Source organism: Perognathus longimembris, chromosome 7 (assembly GCF_023159225.1).
Source record: "Perognathus longimembris pacificus isolate PPM17 chromosome 7, ASM2315922v1, whole genome shotgun sequence".
In the NCBI taxonomy this organism is placed as follows: Eukaryota; Metazoa; Chordata; class Mammalia; order Rodentia; family Heteromyidae; genus Perognathus; species Perognathus longimembris.
Genome location: NC_063167.1, coordinates 22836638 through 22851363, shown reverse-complemented (window position 1 = coordinate 22851363; position 14726 = coordinate 22836638). Strand labels below are relative to the sequence as shown.

General features: G+C 43.9%; 1 protein-coding gene and 2 long non-coding RNA genes across 3 annotated transcripts; all 3 read right to left on the bottom strand.

Annotated features, from left to right (window-relative positions):
- Nucleotides 1-502: 502 nt before the first annotated feature.
- On the bottom strand, nucleotides 503-3359 carry Tekt2 (tektin 2). The gene is made up of 9 exons (XM_048350890.1): nucleotides 3174-3359; nucleotides 2928-3053; nucleotides 2537-2742; nucleotides 1854-1997; nucleotides 1656-1770; nucleotides 1393-1500; nucleotides 1117-1260; nucleotides 884-963; nucleotides 503-737 (listed from the first exon to the last, which is right to left on the bottom strand). The coding sequence occupies exons 1-9, from the start codon at nucleotides 3327-3329 to the stop codon at nucleotides 524-526; spliced, it is 1293 nt and encodes a 430-aa protein (XP_048206847.1). The 5' UTR covers nucleotides 3330-3359; the 3' UTR covers nucleotides 503-523.
- A 3989-nt stretch (nucleotides 3360-7348) lies between these two features.
- On the bottom strand, nucleotides 7349-7806 carry LOC125354915. The gene is made up of 2 exons (XR_007211566.1): nucleotides 7756-7806; nucleotides 7349-7722 (listed from the first exon to the last, which is right to left on the bottom strand). It is a non-coding gene; the product is annotated as an uncharacterized LOC125354915 (long non-coding RNA).
- A 3026-nt stretch (nucleotides 7807-10832) lies between these two features.
- On the bottom strand, nucleotides 10833-13448 carry LOC125354914. Its single transcript, XR_007211565.1, has 2 exons — nucleotides 12612-13448; nucleotides 10833-12561 (listed from the first exon to the last, which is right to left on the bottom strand). It is a non-coding gene; the product is annotated as an uncharacterized LOC125354914 (long non-coding RNA).
- Between the last annotated feature and the right edge of the window lie 1278 nt (nucleotides 13449-14726).

Below are 14726 nucleotides of genomic sequence, written 5' to 3'. Positions count from 1 at the left end.
TATAATAAATAAAATAAAAACTAAATGGCATCACAATCAGGTGGCCACCCAATGGTTCTGGAAAGGTGAACAGTGAGCCAGATCATCGGGTCACTTCAGACTACTATTCCCAATGGGAAGCACCTCAGCCCTCTTGGGGCAGCTCTTCCAGCTCTTGGCCCCAAGAGGGTCAAGACTTGGGCCAAGACTGCCCCATTCCCAAGTCCTCTCTGTGTGATCCTAGTTTCTGTGCCTCCCCATGGGCATCAAAGGGGCTTTGCTTGTATCAGTTGGAGCAGAGCTGGGTGGAGGCGAGCTGCTAGGGCACAGGAGTTGCTAGCCTAGCCCAGAGAGGTGGACTCCCTAAGGGAATTGAATTCGGAAGGTGGCGTTTGAGGATGACATGAGAGGGTCAAGAACCTTCTTCCCTGCTGCAAAGAAAGGCCTGACTTGAAAGCCTCCATGTTTATTAGGTTCACTCGCCCACTTCCCCATTTCCCACCCAATCTTCCTTTGTTCCCTCAGACCTCTCCCTTCCCCCATGCTACATCAGCTGCAGGTGGCCAATTTTGAGTGGACTCAGGATGCGATTTGTGGTGCGGGTGAATGTGTCCACTTCGGGCACATACTTCTCAGCAGGCACAACCAGCTTCCGTCGGATGTCCAAGCACTTTTTGTCCAGCAGCATGGAATTGACCTTGCAGGCAATGGCAGCCTGCAGTCGGGCCAGATGCTTGAACAGGGTGTCCAGAGCATCCCTAAGGGAAGACGCAATGGAAACCCACCTTTGTGCATGAGGTTGGGATGGCTAGGCTTCCCTTACTAGTTTCAAGCCTAAGGGAACCAGCAGGCAGAAAAGAGACCCTATAGGTCCCCCTTCCCCACCTTCACTTCCCAAACCTACTGTGTATGGGCCAGCTTCTGCTTCATTATGGCGATGGTTGCATCTAGCTGGCGAACCTCATCAATAAGGCCGTATTGTGGCTGGAGGCAAAGGAGCAGGGTGAGGTTTCCAAGGTCAGTGTGTCTGAGGGGTGTCCTGGGCCACCAGGCTTGCTCTACCATTAGCATATGCTGGGGGTAATCCTGACAAAGTCTGAACAAGAGGAACTATATTCCACTGGGGGACCTTCATACCTCGTCCCGGCAGAGCTCCAAATTGGGCCGAAAGGTTCTAGACTCCAGCCGGGTATGGACCAGCTTCAGGTTCAACATTTTTCTGTGCAGATCCTCCTCCAGCTGCCGGATATCCTTTTTCATCGCTTCAATCTCCTCCAAGGTCTGCAGTGGATAGAGAGACTATTCTCTACCAATTGGACTCACACTAGGGGCCCCAGGCTAGAGCTTTTGGGTTAGGCACCTGGTACCTCTCCTACACTCACAACAGGAAGTGGGTCCTAGGGGCATGCTCACATTATTCTCTTCCCATTTGAGATCACTGTAAAGTCTCTCCATCTCCTGCAGCCGCTTCCTGAAGGCAAATTCTGTGGCTACTCTCTGAGCTTCGAGTTCATTGTTGGTCTGCAGAACAGGAGGAAGAGAGCAGGCAAGGGGAGGTGTAAGCTCCTGGTTTGGGGAGGATGTTGATTAGGTGGAGGGGGAGGTGCTACAGGATCAACAGAGACCCAAAGGTAAATGTTGACTGGCGGGGAGAGCAGCGGCAGGAGTTCAGTCACCTGAACAATAGTTAGGCTGATGGCCTCCCTCAGCTCTGTAGAGGCTTTCATCTCAGCCTCTGCATGGCTCTTGTTGAACCGACTGGTGTCATCCCACTGCTGGAGTGTTAGCGAGCTGCAGTGGCAACACATGGTTAATAGAGTCGTGAGGTGTGGCCCCTGAGAGGTGGAAGAGTGTGACCGAAACATTCCTCTTACTTATTGGAGATGCGTGTGGGGTTGACCTTCAGGGAGATGTTTGGGGATGTGAGGTTGAGAGAGAGACAACCTCTGTCGATCTCCAACGCCTCCATTTTGCCTCGATGGTCAGCGCTGAGCTGCTGCCGGGCATCTTGCAGGAGACTGGGGGAAAGAACAGACTGAATCAGAGGGTGATCTGCCAGGCGCTGGTCCTGCCAGGCTGGGGATGCAGTCCTCATGGTACTGTGGGAATTCTGGGGGAGGGGGCAGGAGGAGGGCTGGAAAGCTTTTCCCAGCAGAAGATAATGCAGTTCCTGCTGCAGTCGTGTGGAGATGGATGAGCTTCCCAGAGACACAATTATGCATCTCGAGTGCTTACACACCTCCTTGGGGCTACACATATGTGGTCACACTCAAAGGCTCGGTGGCAAGTGGACTTCAGCTTCCTTACTTCCAATCAAGTGAGAATGGCTACCTAGAGAGGGGTCCTGATAAGTATTCTGAGACTAGAGTATATTCTGAGACCAGAAAGTATTCCAAGTGCTAGAGGCAATTAGTGGTTTCTGTCAGGGGCACTTGGAGGGGCAAAAAGTAACACAGGAGCCAGGCTACCCACAAAGCTTTGGTTACCCACAAAGCTTTGCTGCACACTCAAGACCTCAAGTCTCAAGTGCATGTAAACTTGTCTGCCTCCATCTCACCAGAGCTGCTCGAAAGCCTCGTTGACCTTCTGCTGCAAGGCCTTCCTGGCGGCCTCAATGATCTCCACCTCTTTAAGGAGCTCATCTTCCACAGGGTCCTTCACCAAGTCAATGTCTCGCCGGCTCTCCCGGAGGGTAAGGCACTCGATGGCCACATCCAGAGGCAGGTTTTTGGCCTGCAGGTGTTGATCTGCTGATTCCTTCATCTAGAGGACAGGAGCACAGGAGGCAGGTGCTCTCATCCTCACTTTAGCAGAGGGGCCTAGTTGAGTGTCTCAGATGACAGTGCCTCTCTACCCCCACCTCCCCTTTCAAGGGTTCTCAGATCAGGAAGAGGGGCAGGAGGGGCCATTTTTGCAGCAGTGTCTTGGCATTCAGCCAGGCTTCCTACCTGTATCATGGTGTCAATCTCAGCATCCAAGTCTGTAAGACACTTGTCCAGCATCTCCTTCCATCTGTTGACAGTCTCGATCCTCTCTGTGAGTCTCGTCCGATTGTCATGTTCATCCCAAACAGTCTGAAAGAAGCAGAGTCATAGAGAGGGAGAGAGAGTGTGTGTGTGTGTGTGTGTGTGTGTATGTGTGTGTGGCTATCCTTGGCTCCTTGGGCCTATGTAACTGCAATTCTGGTCCCCAACCTGGTTGCTGGTCTCACTGCGGAGGACTCGCGCCTCTTGGCGGATCTGATGGCAGGCTTCTCGCTGCTGCTGGGCATTGGTGCACAACAGGTAGGTGTTGGTGTTCCACTCAGGCAGCTGGAAGCGCTGACTTGGCTTGATACTCAGTGTAGCCATGGTCTCAAATTCCTAGGCCTGTTTCAAGATACAACCTGCAGAGGGAAGGGTGCATTAGGCTGTCTTCTGGCTCAGAGGCTTCCCTTCAGGGGCAGATGAGCCTGTCCCACTGGGCTCTTTCTGCAGGCATTCTGCTGGATAGAGTTGTATGGGGCAACTTGGTGTGTAGCTGGATTTCCCCCCAGGTGGGTCCTCCTGAAGGCACAAAGCCCTGGAGGCTGCAGGTCCTGGCTCAGGTAAAGCCAAGAATGGGGTCCCCCCTTGCGCACGCGCGCACACATTCCCACAAAATGGAGTGGCAGAAAAATAATCCTTAATCCACTTTCCACTGCTCTTTCCAATAACCACTCTAGTTGAGCTTGCTTGCTTAGCCCTCCTCCCGGCTATGGGCCAGGCTGGTAGAGGTCTGCGGGGGAAGGAGCCCTGATCCCTCTCCAGCATCCGGTGTCTGGCGCACAGGGGCTGGCCCTGTGCCCCACCCCTGCGCCGCCCCCTTGCCCCACCCTGGATTGGAGGAAGAACAGGATCAAGTTGGTCCACATATTTGAGGAGCCTCTTTGGGAGTTTAAGCCATACCTGGCACGGAATGGGGAGAAGGTGGCTTCAGCGTGCGCTCCCCTTCTCCTCAGCCCTCGGCTTGCTCTCCAAGCTTCTGTTGTTTGGAGCTCTGGTTGCTGGGCAACCACCCCCTCCCCGCTCTGTCACCTGGGGGCCCTGCTTTGTCACCTGCGGGGGTTGGGGACTTGGCAACGGCTGTGCGGGGACCGGAAGGAAGCGGCCACTCGCCGGGGTGGGGGTGCCAAGAGAACCTCCAGGCCTTAGGCTGCGCGATTTACCAACGGATCATTAATGCTGATGGACCCGTTACAAAGGCAAAGTAAACGTCTCTGGCTCAGACTCCCTCCCTTTCCAGGTGTCTCCTTCCAGAAAATTCCTAACCACATTTCACATCATTATAGGTGATACATGTAGGGCATATCACACATTCCTTCCATCCTATCTTGCCGAAGAGTTTCATCCAGCTGCTTTGAGGGCACCCTAGGGCTCATGGTTTATGGGGAGGGTACAACCCTGGGAGAGACAGCAGGTATTAGAGGCAGTACTCAATCCATTTCTTTTTTCAAGGAAGGAAGCCGGGCACCAGTGGCTCATACCTGGAGGCTGAGAAGGACTGCAGTTCCAAGTTAGCCTGGGCAGGAACGTCCCTGAGACTCGTCAAACCACTGAAAAGCCACCTGTGGAGCTGTGGCTCCAGTGGTAGAGTGCTAGCCTTGAGCAAATAAGCTCAGGTACAGCACCCAGGCCCTGAGTTCAAGCCCCAGGCCTGGCACACACCTGGAAAGACATAATTGTACAAAATCCTTTCATTGTTTTTATTTCTATACATGCGTATAAGGTACTTGGTTACTTTCCCTTACCAATCCTCCCCACTTTTTTTTTTCTTGTTTTCTTTTTTGGCACTGAGGTTTGAACTATGGGTCTTAATGCTTGTTAGGCTGTTATTATTTTTTTTTCTGGGGATTTTGAGGGAGGGTCTCACTTTCTACCTAGGCACATCTGGACCTTGATCCTTCTGTCATTCACTTCCCACTGTAACTGATGTAATAGCTTGCCATAGCACCCAGCTTCTTCAGTCGAGATGAAGGTCTTGAGAACTTGATTTGCCTGCTGGCCTGGAACTACAATCCTTTCAATCTCAATGACAGGTGTGTACCACTGCATCTGGATTTTTTAAAAATTAAAAATGGTTTTGTCTGTGTTCATACCTGAAATATAAAAAAATTTGGATCATGCTCACCTCCCCAAGACCACCTGCTTTTGCCCTCTCTTTGTTTTTTTTCCCCCAGTTTCAAAATTTTTTGTTTGTTTTATGCCAGTCCTGGGGCTTGGACTCAGGGTCTGAGCACTGTTCCTGGCTTCTTTTTGTTCAAGGCTAGCACTCTACCACTTGAGCCACAGCACCACTTCCGGCTTTTTCTATATATGTGGTGCTGAGGAATCGAACCCAGGGCTTCATGTATACAAGGTGAGCAATTTACCACTAGGCCATATTCTGAGCCCTAGTTTCAAAATTTGTGTCAGTCCCCCCAACCTTTTTTTTTTGGTCTTGATTCTGCATGAGAGGAAATAAGTCCCTATTTATCTTTTTGAGTCTGGCTTATTAATACGTTGATCTCTAGTTCCATCTATTTTCCTGCAAAGGACATTTTCATTTCTCTTTATGACTAGACCTATATTCTTAATTTCTTTTATCCCTTCCTGACAAAGTTTCTAAGCTTTTTATTTTATTTTATTTTTTAGTAGTACTGGGAATCTAGTGGTACTAGATTTATATTTAGGTCCTAGAAACACTCTACAACTTCAGCTGCACCCACAGCCCTTTTGTTTTTGAGATAGGGTCTAACTTTGACTGGGCTAGCCTTGAACTCTATATCCTTTTACTTCTGTCTGTCTCTAGGTTATTTCTGCATTATAGGCCTGTTTCACCACGCCCTAATGTCTTTTAAGTTTTTAAAAATTTAAGTTTATGGGGCTGGGAATATGGCCTAGTGGTAGAGTGCTTGCCTCGTATACATGGAGCCCTGGGTCGATTCCTCACCACCACATATATAGAAAAAAGTCAGAAATGGTGCTGTGGCTCAAGTGGTAGAGTGCTAGACTTGAGCAAAAAGCAACCAGGGACAGTGCTCAGGCCCTGAGTTCAAGCCCCAGGACTGGCAAAAAAAAAAAAAAAGTTTAGGGCCTCGTGCTCACCCAGTTTGCTGGCTCAACTGGCACTCTACTTCTTGAGCAGCACATCCAGCCTATTTGCTGGTTATTTTGGAAGTGGAGTCTTTTAGACTTTTTGCCCAGGCTAGGTTCAAAACAAAATCTTCCAGATCTCTACCTCTTGAGTAGCTAACATTGCAGGTATGAACCACTGGTCTGAGCCTCCCAAGGTCTTTTTTTTTTTTTTTTTTTTTTTTGCTAGTCCTGGGGCTTGAACTCAGAGCCTGGGCACTGTCCCTGAGCTTCTTTTGCTCAAGGCTAGCACTCTGCCACTTGAGCCACAGCATCACTTCCAGCCTTTTCTGTTTACGTGGTACTGAGGAATCAAACCTAGGGTTTCATGCATGCTAGGCAAGCACTCTACCACTAAGCCACATTCCCAGGTGTTTTGTTTTTTTTTTTAAATGCTGGTCCTGGGGCTTGAACTCAGAGCCTGGGAGCTCTCCCTGAGCTTTTCTTAGGGCTAGCACTCTACCACTTGAACCACAGCTCCACTTCTATACTTTCCCTGTCTGGGCTAGCTTCAAACTGCAATCCTCAGATCTCAATCTCTTGAGTATCTACGATTACAAGTGTCCAGCTGTGCCACCAGTATCTGGCTCAATGTCTTGTATTTAAGAAGGGAAAATGAGTGTTCGTGGGAGAAATAGAGCTCCATGCATATGCCCAGAACTTCTATGTGTTACTTCACTAAGTGCCAAGAACTCCATTATATTCTTCCCTATTAGAGGAAATGGAGATTCAGAAGCATCTAGGAATTTGTCCAATGTCACACAGTTAGGGTTTGATCCCAGGACTTCATGACTTTATATCTCTTTAGTTAGGTCTGAAGTTATTAGTAATGACCAGACAACAGAAAGTTTGGAGCAAAGCTTTTCTTTTTATTGCAGTTATTAGTGAAAGTTAAACTTCAAATTGAAGCTAAGCAGCACTAAAACCATTATTGTTATTATTATTTACTCAAGGATAACAAAGACAACACAGAACTCTTCCAGTATACAGAATGGCAGAGGAGGCGCATTCCTGTCACCAGGACACTTGTGTGCCACTTTGGCTCACAAAGAATTGTGACTGCTTCCTTTCACATAAACTGTTAGAAGTGACTCAACTGATTACAACCCAGCTTCCTCTAGCTTTTTAATCTCATCCATAAGAGTTTTGTAGTCATTTTTTAAGGGAAAGATAGCTTCACTGAAAATAGAAAATTGACTACCAAATTGTAGATAGTGAAAACAAACACTTTTGTTTAAAAACTTTATTTGCCTTTTGCTTATCATTATTACACAGTATCTGAGTTAAAATAACAGCCAAATCCAAAGCCCAGCTCCAAAGTACACAGTGATAGAAGTCAGCATTTGGTGCTTTAATTTACAGTGATTATCCACGTCACAGACTTGCAGTCCCATCCACTTCCCACCATTTTCATCTCCTCTTAATAAAATGCAATGTCCATGTTTAGATCTTAATCTGGTCCCCTTAGAAAACTACAGATTCACTGTATTAACTAAAAATATAAAAAAGAAGGTTTTATAAACATTTTGAAATTCTGCAGTTTTTAAATCCTACAGTAATTTTTTTGTGTGTGACAGTCCTGGGGCTTGAACTCAGGGCCTGGGCACTGTCCCTTGCTTCCTTTTACTCAAGGCTAGCACTCGACCACTTGAGCCACAGCACCACTTCAGGCCTTTCTGTGTATGTGGTACTGAGGAATTGAACCCAGGGCTTCATGCATGGCAGGCAAGCACTCTACCATTAAGCCACATTTCCAGCCCCAAATCTCAGCCTCTTGAGCAGCTAAGATCACAGGCATGAGCTACTGGTACCTAACATATAGTAAATTTTTACTTACGAAAAGCCAACAGAAGATAAGGCAAGGCCAGGCAGGCCTAAGACAGAGCTAGGATGGTGAGGGGGGAGGGGAGGAGCTGAAGAGCCCCTCATCATTTTGCCTTGGGAAATATTTGGCAAGAATCCATACTGTGGGAAAGGAGGGTAGAGAAACAGTTACTCTGAATTTATGTGAAGATTTCAGTTTCAAAACATACTGTGATTAGTCTCCAAATAGTCCATCTCTGCAGTACAAATAGGCACACATGGTCAGAATGATTAAAAAGTAAAACCTAAAAGGCTATTTGTCCACTTACAGGACATTCTGCAGGTAGTTTCCCCCTGTTCTCACATGTTACTTATTCTTCAAAAAAGGTCCCTTTAAAAAGATGGGTATTCTGCATCTATTACTTAGGATTTGGGGGGAAAAAAAACAGTTGACTAAAGTGGGAGCAGTTAGCAACATCGGGATGAGTGGGGAGGGCGCGCACACTGTATAATATAAGAACTTTTGCTACAGTGAGTGGTCAGGTTACAATGAACTGGTCATTTTGCAGTTTTCAGTTTCCCAAACACTGGAGAAAGAGCACATTATTTTATAAACCTAGTATGTATAGTGTTATAAGGTATATTCACATACACACACCACTGCTTTCCACAGCCTACAAGTGAATCCACATTCTAGTCCACCACACAAATGGTCTCTCTTCACACACACAAAAAAGAGTAATATTTTTATGGGCCAATAGCTGGAGAGACAATAATGCCACTTCTTACAGCAGAAACGGTTTAACAGACTCCTGGTAGCAATATTAGCTGCCTCACTACACCAAGACTTTGTGTCCATTTTCAAGCATGAATCATCCCAACGTTTCACCTTCAGTACTTGAAATCTCACTGTCCTATAAAACTTTCCACAGACACCTCTTCATTAGCAATGAGGTGGAAAAGCCCAACTGTTTGCAGCAAAGGGAGGTCAGCATCAGTATGGACAAGACTTATTATTGAACCTGTCATACCCTGTGTACCTAAATGCATCCTTTCTAAAGGAATTGCTTATATCTGTGGTGATGCACTCTGAGTTCTTAAAAATGATCCTCTTTTCCACAAAGAGGTGCACAGCTGAGAAATGCTAGGCTTTGCTCACGACCTATAGGTAGTCACCTGGTATCACCTGTGGATGCTCAGAATTCTATTAACATAAAAGATTTTGAATACATTTTAGCTTTTACAGATATACAATGATTGGAATTCCTGGGGCATGAAATCAGGGCCTGGGTGGTATCCTTGAGCTAGTGCTCTACCTTTTGAAGCCATAGCTCCACTACCAGCTTTTTTTGGTGGTTAATTGGAAATAGGAGTCTCACAGACTTTCCTGCCTGAGCTGGCTTTGAATAGCAATCCTCAGATCTTAGCCTCCTGAGTAGCTAGGATTACAGGTGTGAGCCACCAGTGCCTGGCTGTGATTGGAATTTTTTAAAGTAAAGCCAAGTTCAATCTTCAGAGCAACAGGTTAGAAATAAACCCACTTTCCCAAAACTAGTCTTCTACTCCAAAGAAATGTATAAAAAATCTGCCACAAAACAAAAGGAAAACTGTTGAAGCAGGACAACATGCAGCAAAAAGCACTTGACCAGGCCACATCTACATACAAGTAGCTGATGGCTGTCACATTAACATAAACTATGGCTGCAACTGCCTTAGCACCACTAAAAGGAGTTTGGTTTCTGAGACATCATACTTTTTTTTTTGGTGGGTCGTGGGTCTTGGACTCTGGGCCTGGGTGCTGTCCCTGAGCTCTTGAGCTCAAGGCTAGCACTCTATCACTTTGAGCCACAGTGCCACTTCTGGTTTTCTGGTGGTTAATTGGAGTGTCACAAACTTTTCTACCCTGGCCTGGTGCTGAATTGTGATCCTCAGATGGTAGCCTCCTGAGTAGGGAGGATTACAGGCGTGAGCCACTGGCCCCCGGCCAGAAGTCATGCTTTTGCCAAAGATTGTTACAGAAAAACCACAAACAAACAAAAATAGAGCCTCTTTACAGGGAAGAAACAGAACAGGACACAGAACATTAGCACAAAAACCCCAGGTTTCTCTTGGGACTGGTTTAGATAATGTTCTACCACAATTGCAGGCACCTTCAACAGGACAGCAAACTTTCACACCACAGTATCCTGCTATCTAGAATTTCAGAACAGGTCAAAGCACTTTCACAAACATATCTTGTTTCCACAAGTTTAGTGAGGTAGGTGAGGGCAGCAAGCATGTCTATCAGGAGGGGAGACAGGCACACAGAGACACAGAACCAATCGAGGGCACAACAATTACAGCTGAACTCTTAAGTACGTGGCTAGGGCTTTAGAGCCCTTCCTGCTTTCAAATGCATATTTAAGTTCTTAAATCTTTTTAGTTATTAGCCTTTAAACATTACTGTATTTCAAAATACACATCTTCTCCCCTGTAGCTCAGGCTTAACTAGGGAATGGGTTGAGTTCTAGGCCTAGGCTGGCCTAGAACTTGCTGTGGAGCTCAGGCAGGCTTTGAACTTGCCACCTTCCTGCCTCAGCCTCCTGAGTGCTGGGATTACAGGTGTATACCACCGTAGCTGGCTTAATTTTTTTTAATGTAGTAGAATTTTTACACATCAAGAAATCATATGTAGGAAATTATACAACAGAAATCAGACTATCTAAGAGGAATAATCTGTGTTCATTCACTTAACATAAGTTTTACACAAGTAATGTGTCAAAATAAGTCACCAACTTTTTAAGGTTGAGATAAGAGTATGATTAGGGGAGCGGGGAGGGGGGAATGAGGGAAGAGGTAACAAACAGTACAAGAAATGTATCCAATGCCTAACGTATGAAACTGTAACTAGCACTCTGCCACTTGAGCCACAGCGCCACCTCTGGCCATTTTCTATATATGTGGTGCTGAGGAATCGAACCCAGGGCTTCACGCATGCAAGGCAAGCTCTCATTCCCAGCCCCTCACCAAGAACATTTTCTTTACTGGGAAGACTGCCTTGTCTAGAAAGGTCCAGCTTAGTGTTTTCTAGAGGAAAGAGAAAAGTGGAAGAGCTACGTTGATAGCAATGCCATGGTTCTAAGAACCTTATTCTCATTTCTCACTCACTGCACATGCTCACATCCCACCAGTCTATTTTTTTCCAAAGACCTCCTATTCTCAGATATTATAATAGGATACCAGAATAATGTGTTTTCTTCTCTAGTCTCTGGTGCAGCCTCTTAGTACTTCCAAGATAAAATTACAGGCGTGCACACAGTTTCTGAAAATAAGAATGCAAAAGTTTAATGGTCTGCTCTCCTGTCTGTTTTCTACGTCCGAGACTGTTGACCTTTCCTTTGGGGGATGATCTGATTACTGCAGTTACTTCCTTCTGAAGAAGTGGACTGTACACATAGGCAGGCCACTCAGTCTCTCACCGTGTTTGGCAGCACTGATGCCAGGCATTGGAAATTTTGGAGCCAACCATTAAAATAAGCTCTGTACCAGGTATCCCAGGAGGTTTCAGGTACAAAAAGGAAAAATAGGACTAGAGGCATCATTAAAATTGTTGGTCTACAAGAATTACATGCCTGTCAATCTAGGACACTGTTGAAATGTATTAGTAAAAAAAAGTTATAAGTACTCTAAAAGTAGGACATATGCTAGCAGAAATATACAAAATCTGTTCAAAACTTAGTTTTTACTCAACAGTTAACAAAGTTCTATCATCAGAGTACCAATCTTCAATGAGTACTTGATGTAGAGGTAAAGGAAATAACTCATAACAGTATATTATAAAGAAATTTATATAGCTGGAAAAATGTGGAAAGAAACAACATGCTGACTCATTTTAAATTGTCACATTTTAGATAATATGCCATTTTCCCGTAATACTTATTTAAAACTTTCCATTTCCTTCTCTCACACTGTAAGAACCGAATACTAATATTGTACAGTAAAGTCGTATGTATTTAGCCCCAATAATTGGGAATTTAAAAGTCAAGAGGATGGGGTAAAAGTTATCTCTTGAAATTTCTCTCAGAAAAAAATTCCTTATCAAACTCAAAAAAGGAAATATACTACCTTAAGGAAACATACTTTTTTTAAAAAGAAATTAATGTGCCAATACAACTAATCTTGATCTACTCACTAGGAAACTGGAATATTGTATAATTTACTTCAGTCCACATTCATAAATTATTATTGGCTAAAATTTTAATGAACTGAAACAATCTATGAACCCTGGCTCTCTTAGCCCCTTTAAACTCCTATTTCTTCACTGATACTCGGAGAAAAATTTAGATTAGCACATTTTCCACATAATTATAGGGGGAGGGGAATACTAATTTCAAAGCCAGTTATCAACGACTTCTGAATCACTTGCCACTTGTTTCCCTTGTCTATGAAGATACCATAATCTCAATCCTGAATGATGTGCCTGAAACTAGAAAAAGACATGTAAAAATCATTCGCTTGACAACTTTCTCCCCAAACTGCAATCCAGTAAAGTAAATTTAATCTGTTAGTGTTAAGTTGCTACTAAAGGAAAAAAAAGAAAAGATGTAATTTTAGAAAGCCCACTTCCCCTCCACATACAGAAAATCTGTTTAAAAACTGTCTTCAATACCTACTATATATATATATATATATATATATATATATATATATATAAAATACCTACTATACAAACAACATTGAATTCTAAGAGGATAGTGTTAATGATTTATTGGTAAGAAGGCAAACAGCTGTTTGAATGGTATATTAACACACAATCTTAATGTTTACTAACATTACAAAGGAAGAGGAAAAGCTAGAAATATCTGTAAAAATAAAATACCTGAAAAACCCACATCTAAGCAAAATATAAAAAGTTGCACATAAATTGCCAATAAATATAAATATCAATTGAAAAATTAATCTTAAAAATGAATGCATAACTGCTATTAAGACATTATAAAAATGAAAGTTTTAATGTGCATGAATATTTGCAAACAGACACAGAAGACTCCAAACAATCAATATAATATTACTATCATTATTACACAATGCAGCATATAAGGTTTGAGGTGTGATGTTTTTTGTTGATTTTTATTCTACTTATTTTCTGGAAGAATGTGCATCAAATTCATAAAGCAAAAAAAGATTCTAACTGATCCTAAGCTGCTATGTATCATTTCTGAGTACAGGGAAATCTCTTGAATTTCTAATCACCATGAATGGTCTGTTTTCCTTGCTTTGACATATCTTTACCACTGCATTCTATATTCAGCCCATGTCCTAGTTTTGATGAACTGATCATGCTCTTTAAATGCACAACTGTTGTTTTTCAGAGTTCCCTTACCCTGGGGTTGGGGGAGAAAATGTTCCTTTAAAGGTACTAGCAAATACTTGAAGTGTAAAATACTGGCTAGTACTTTAAAAAAAATTTCCTCCTACAGATATAAGTATGATCAATTTGCTTTCTTTCTTAAATTGATTTTTTTTTTTTTTGCCTGTGCTGGGGCTTGAACTCTTGAACAGCTTGGGGGCTTGTCTCTGAGCTCCTTTTGCTCAAGGCTAACACTCTACCACTTAAGCCACACACCATTTCCAGCTTCTTTTCTGTGATTAATTGGAGATAAAAGTGTCATGGACTTTCCTGCCCAGCCCGACTTTGAACTGCTCTTCCTTCATGAGTACTTTTTCTTAATAATGATTGATTAGAAAAGGTGAGGCTTGGGGGTCAATGTATGCCAGAAAAGAGAGAGAGAGAGAGAGAGAGAGAGAGAGAGAGAGAAGAGAGAAAGAGAAGAAAGAGAGAAGAAAGAGAAAGAAAGAAAGAAAAGAAAGAAAGGAAGAAAGAAAGAAAGGAAGAAAGAAAGGAAGAAAGAAAGAAAGAGAAGGGGTGCTCACACTTGTAATCCCAGCTGCTCAGGAAGCTGAGATCTGAGGATCACTGTGTGAGGACAGGCAGAGCAGGAAGGTCCACAAGACTCTTATATCCAAATGATCATGAATAAAAGAAACCAGAAGTACACAGCAGAGAACTAAAAGGGTTACCTATTAAAACAATTATTTTAAAATTTGGTGAGCATTCATTTACTTTACTGCATAAAAGCTTTTCTTGGTTCCCTTGACCAGCTTCAAGACAAGTAACATTTTTTTATACAATTCTGTCATATTCTTGTAGTTCTAAAACAATTTATGTTGTTTGGAAAAAAAATCTACAGCACCATCTTCTGAAAAGGCACTTTCTAAGAACTATCTTGATTTAAAAATTTATTTAAAAATCAAATTCAGAGTCTACTCTGAAAACCTTTGTTTTTACAAAGACCCTAACATTTATGTAACATTACATTTTTGGTTACCTTAGACAATGGTTCCCAAAAGGAAGGGAGCCCAATGGATGGCTAAATGATTTGAGAAGATTCTAATTTTGTCATTTTTTTTTTTTTGCCAGCCTGGGGCTTGAACTCAGGGCCTGATCACTGTCCTTTGATTCCTTTTGCTCAAGGCTACAACTCTACCACTTGAGCCACAGAGCCACTTCTGGCTTTTTCTATTTATGTGGTGCTGGGGAATGGAATCCAGGGCTTCATGCATGCAAGGCAAGCACTCTACCATTAAGCCACATTTCCAGCCCATGTCACATTGACTTTTTTTTTTTGCCAGTCCTGGGCCTTGGACTCAGGGCCTGAGCACTGTCCCTGGCTTCTTCCCGCTCAAGGCTAGCACTCTGCCACTTGAGCCACAGCGCCGCTTCTGGCCGTTTTCTGTATATGTGGTGCTGGGGAATCGAACCTAGGGCCTCGT

Bases quoted from the DNA above. Each gene is read 5' to 3' on its own strand.
- Tekt2 (XM_048350890.1), bottom strand. From the start codon at position 3,329: ATGGCTACACTGAGTATCAAGCCAAGTCAGCGCTTCCAGCTGCCTGAG. The intron at 2,743-2,927 runs GTAGGAAGCCTG...CCTGTCCTCTAG, and splicing joins AGATTGACACCATGATACAG to ATGAAGGAATCAGCAGATCA. The intron at 1,771-1,853 runs GTAAGAGGAATG...TTGCCACTGCAG, and splicing joins CCCACACGCATCTCCAATAA to CTCGCTAACACTCCAGCAGT.